At 44.3% G+C, this 4,350-nt stretch overlaps 1 protein-coding gene across 1 annotated transcript; it reads left to right on the top strand.

The window, feature by feature from the left end:
- Positions 1-914: 914 nt before the first annotated feature.
- Positions 915-2,881, top strand: LOC123176469 (uncharacterized protein C2orf16; the record flags this gene model as incomplete). Its single annotated transcript, XM_044590663.1, has 2 exons — positions 915-1,762; positions 2,389-2,881. Coding segments are annotated over 2 exons (938 nt in total), but the record flags the coding sequence as incomplete, so codon positions are not given.
- Between the last annotated feature and the right edge of the window lie 1,469 nt (positions 2,882-4,350).

Here is a 4,350-nt window from a genome sequence, read left to right on the forward strand (position 1 = left end):
GGTTGTAGTGTTCGGTTTTGATTTTGTGCCGGAGCGCGCTTCCTAGATCCATAGATGGATCTGGTCGTACCTGATTTTTGGCGCAAGTTCTCACGTAGATCGTGTGTTGACTTATGTGTGACTTTGTTAGCCGCTCTATCGTGGTCACAAGGTGGTGGATCCGGCCGGTTGGCCGTATCATTTTTTGGTTTCGTGGGTTCTAAGGCCTCACCGTCGAATTCAGGTAATAGCTTGCGTTTTGGATAGCTATTTGTGTGGTAACTTCCACCATACTTTGTTTCGTTGATGAGCACTTTGTTCCACCTGCTGTTGAGCGTATCTTGTGCGGCCTTAAGCCTTTGTTTCTGCTTCTTCAGACTCCTCGCCGTGGCAATAAGCCTTCTGCGGAGGTTCTCTTGCTCCAAGTGCGTTTTCCGGGATGATGTGTGCATCTTCGTCCGGACTATTTTCCTCCCCAGACGGGGTTTGATGAGGTTTATCCTTGGCGTCGCTGTGTTCGGATGCCGGATCCGCACTATGTTCGCCGTTTGCATTTTCATCGTGCTCTGCCACCGGGGCGATGCGGTCATCGTTTCTTCTAGAGTCGACTGGACTGTTATTTCCTCTTGCGATGTTATCGCTGTTTTTGCTATGGCGGGACTTAGAGCGGCACCGCTGATGTCAATGCTTGGGTTGCTTGGAGGGGGCATCCTCTGCTGTCTCTTCGTCATTGCCCTCTTTGGGTGTATCCACCATGTATATGTCATGTGATGAAGTGGTTGTCCGGCGCCCTGTGGGCGCTAGTTCCTGTTCGTCTCCTACATCATCGTTCATGCCGTCGATGTCTTTAGAGTCGAAGTTGAAACCTAGAAAAGTCAGAATGTGATAAAATGTTGAAACCTTTTTCATATTAAGCTCTGATAAATTTACTACAGTGGGTCTTTCGCCTGTTCAAGGTCCACTGCCGGTCAAGTTCCCGCTTCCAGATCCCAGAAACCCCTTGTCTCTCAAGCCGGGATCTCTCAATTTCGACTCTTCAAAGTCTGCCCTGGTCAAGACTGAGAGTGTTTCTGCAGCGATAGCCGGGGCTAGAGCTGCCGCGACTCAGTATTCGAGGAAGGGTAGTACTGCTGCCACTAGCAGTGAGATTCAAACTCGAGGGAAATCGAGGGAGAATCATGCCGATGGCAGTTCAGGGAGTGGGGCTCTGCCGTCTGTTGTCCAGAACAGTCAATCGCATCTGCAAAACCAGGATCCATCGCCTGTTGTCCACAACAGTCCATTGCATTTGGTAATCCAGAATCCATCGCCTGTTGTCCAGAACAGTCCATCATACTCGCAAACTCGGAATCCTCAGTATATTGCTCAGAGCAGTCCATCCTACTCGCAAACTCGGAATTCTCAGTATATGGTTCAGAGCAGTCCATCCTATTCGCCAACTCAGAATCCTCGGTATATGGCTCAGAGCAGTCCATCCTATTCGCGGAACCAGAGTCAATCGTCCAATATCCAGAGCACTCCATTCTATTTCCATGACCAGAATCAATCGTCCAATGTCCACAGCAATCCATCCCATTTCCATTATCAGAATCAATCTTCCACTGTCCACAACAGTCCATCCTATTCTCATAATCAGAACCCATCGCCCAATGTCCAGAACGGTCCATCGTACTCGCAAAACCATAACCCTTCTCCTGTTGCCCAGAACAGTCCATTGTTTTTGCAACACCAGAACGCCGAGCCTCGGAGAAGTCCCAGACTACAGGGTGGAGCTCCCCACAGGGTGAGTGCTCATTTTTCATTCTGAAGCTGAATTTCGTACCACCAAGATAACTATGAAGTATAAACCGGGGCAGTGAGTAAATTTAGCTGTCTATCCCCAGTAACTATATTGCTGTTAAATTTCACCAATGTTAATCATGGTTACTTATGAACCTAAACTAGAGATTTCTATAGTAAGTTATTGCTGTTAATTTACACCGACTTGGAGATGACTATAGACTATGAATGCCTAGTACATACATAGTTTGAATGCTGGAATTACTGGGGAAGACTCAATTAGAGATGTCTATGGTAAGTTATTGCTGTGTGTTATTTTGATGATGCAGTTCGCCTATGAAGCGTCAGATATGTAAAGAAGTACAACCTCCGTCCGGAATTAACTGTTGCTGAAATGGGTGTATCTACTCGTTTCAGCGACAGTTAATTTTGGACGGAGGGAGTACTTTTTGTGTGTGTGTTTGTGTGGAATTAGCAGCCACCTGCTAGTGTTTATTTGTCCAATTTTCTTGCTCGGTCAACGTGTACGGTGTGCTTTAGTCAGACGGACTTGTTTTCCAGTTGATGCCTAACTCTGTCTTTCTCATGAATCGTTCATTTTGCAAACTAAACTAATGGTTGTTTGGTTAGCTCGTTGCAGCAGCGCTGAGAGACTTGAAGCAGTCAAGCTTGCGCGAGAGCGGGGAGCAATCATCAGCTCCCAGAAGCTGGCCTGAATAATTTGGGAACCATCGTCATCTGCCTGCTTCTGTGCGACGATACCAGCTCCTTAATTGTGTAGAGTACAATGTAGCATTTGCTCATACGTTTCTGACTGATGATAGCATAGCATGATAGTGTGGCTGTGATAGTGCTGGCACGATGTATCGGGCGCAGCGCCATGCCGTGCCCTGCGAGGTTTCCCTGCCGTTGCAGGGTATGCGTGTATCTTGTCATCATGTAACATACAAACTTAGGTTTGGTTTGAAATACTCCAGTGCTTAGACTAGTTGGTGGTTGGATGTGTATCTCATACATTGACAGTTATGGGACGATCTACCATTGTGACGTTTGGGCCCAAAGTGCATGGGAATGTGAAGCAGTAATATTGTGCTGCACATTATATATGGGTGTGTTTGTTTCATGCCATAGCATGCCCTAGGTATTTTATTTTGCCAACCATTGGCTATCCAAAAAATTGGCTAGAGATTCCAAGATTTTGCAACCAAGTGAAAGTTAAAGTATCATAGGATGCAAAAAATAATAATTAGGTAGGGCAAATTTGGGCACCAACCAAATATACCTTAAGTCCTCGTGTGTGCGGGATATAATGGGCCAGTTATTTTCAGCTTACCAGTTTTCGTATTCAGATTCTGAGAAACTGTCCACATAATCAGCTGTACATAATCAGCTGTGTGCCACCGAGTTCTTTTGTGTTGAACATGGCCGACGTCTAAACTCCCCTACTCTGCCTTCCGGACTTCCGAATGCATCAGACCCAAAGTAGGGGTCCGTTTGGACGCATAAGAGTGTCCGGACACAAAGTAGGGCTCACTGAAGCACTCTAAAGTACTCCTCTGTTTTTATTTACTTCATATACTAGCTTTGGCTGAAGTCAGACTTTATAAAGTTTGACCAAGTTTGTACGAAAAAATATGAAAATTTACAGTAACAAATTTATATGATGTGAAAATATATGCAATGATGAATCCAATGATATTGATTTGGTGGTGTATATGTTAATATATGTTTCCGTAAACTTGTTGAAAGTATATAACATTACCTTTAGACAAGCCTAATATGCGGAGTAAATAGAAACGGGGGGAGTAGGTTATTAAACTAGTATGTCAAATTTGAAAATGGAAGATAATCCTTACCAGGTCTAGGTAGGTAGAAGATAATACTTTCTTTCCTTCTTGGAATCTTCTTTTTGCTGTGGTTGACGGCTAACTGACATAAAACAGCCTGTAACTCCTGTGAATTTGATACCCTAGGTACGTACGAAGACTATCTATGCTTTATGAATCGACAAGGAATTCAGAAATCAACGCATGCTTGAAAGTAAAGTCGTAAGCAACTTCAAAACATCTCCTTCCAGATAATATTTGGCATGTAATATAGTGGCGTCATGATTAGCGTCCACTGCAATTTACTTTAATTTGCACTTTGATCAAACATATTTTGTAGTAGTTGCAATTCGCACATGTTGGATATCTGGGCACGCCAAGTCGCTAGTCGATAGTATTAGTTTTTTTTAGACAATCTCGCTAAGCTTTTTATTCAAATTGTCACAATGTTTACAGGGACGAAAGAAATGCTATCAGTCTGGCCTAACCAAACATGGCGGCCAGGCCCTAATTTTAATGCATGCTTCGCTAGATTGTGAGCATCCACATTGGAGCTCCTAGACTCATGAACTATATTACAAGAGGAAAAAGAAGTAGCTGTCATCTTGATCTCTTTAACAACAGCTCCATAGTTCGATCCGCTTCCCGTTTGGACTTCTGTAACCACACCTTTGCAATCTGATGCTAAATGTATGTGATGAAGATTCATATCTTGGGCTAATGCTAACCCTTCCCTGATCGCCAATGCCTCCAGAGTGGCTGCGTC

This window comes from Triticum aestivum, unplaced genomic scaffold, assembly GCF_018294505.1.
Source record: "Triticum aestivum cultivar Chinese Spring unplaced genomic scaffold, IWGSC CS RefSeq v2.1 scaffold283969, whole genome shotgun sequence".
Classification (NCBI taxonomy): Eukaryota; Viridiplantae; Streptophyta; class Magnoliopsida; order Poales; family Poaceae; genus Triticum; species Triticum aestivum.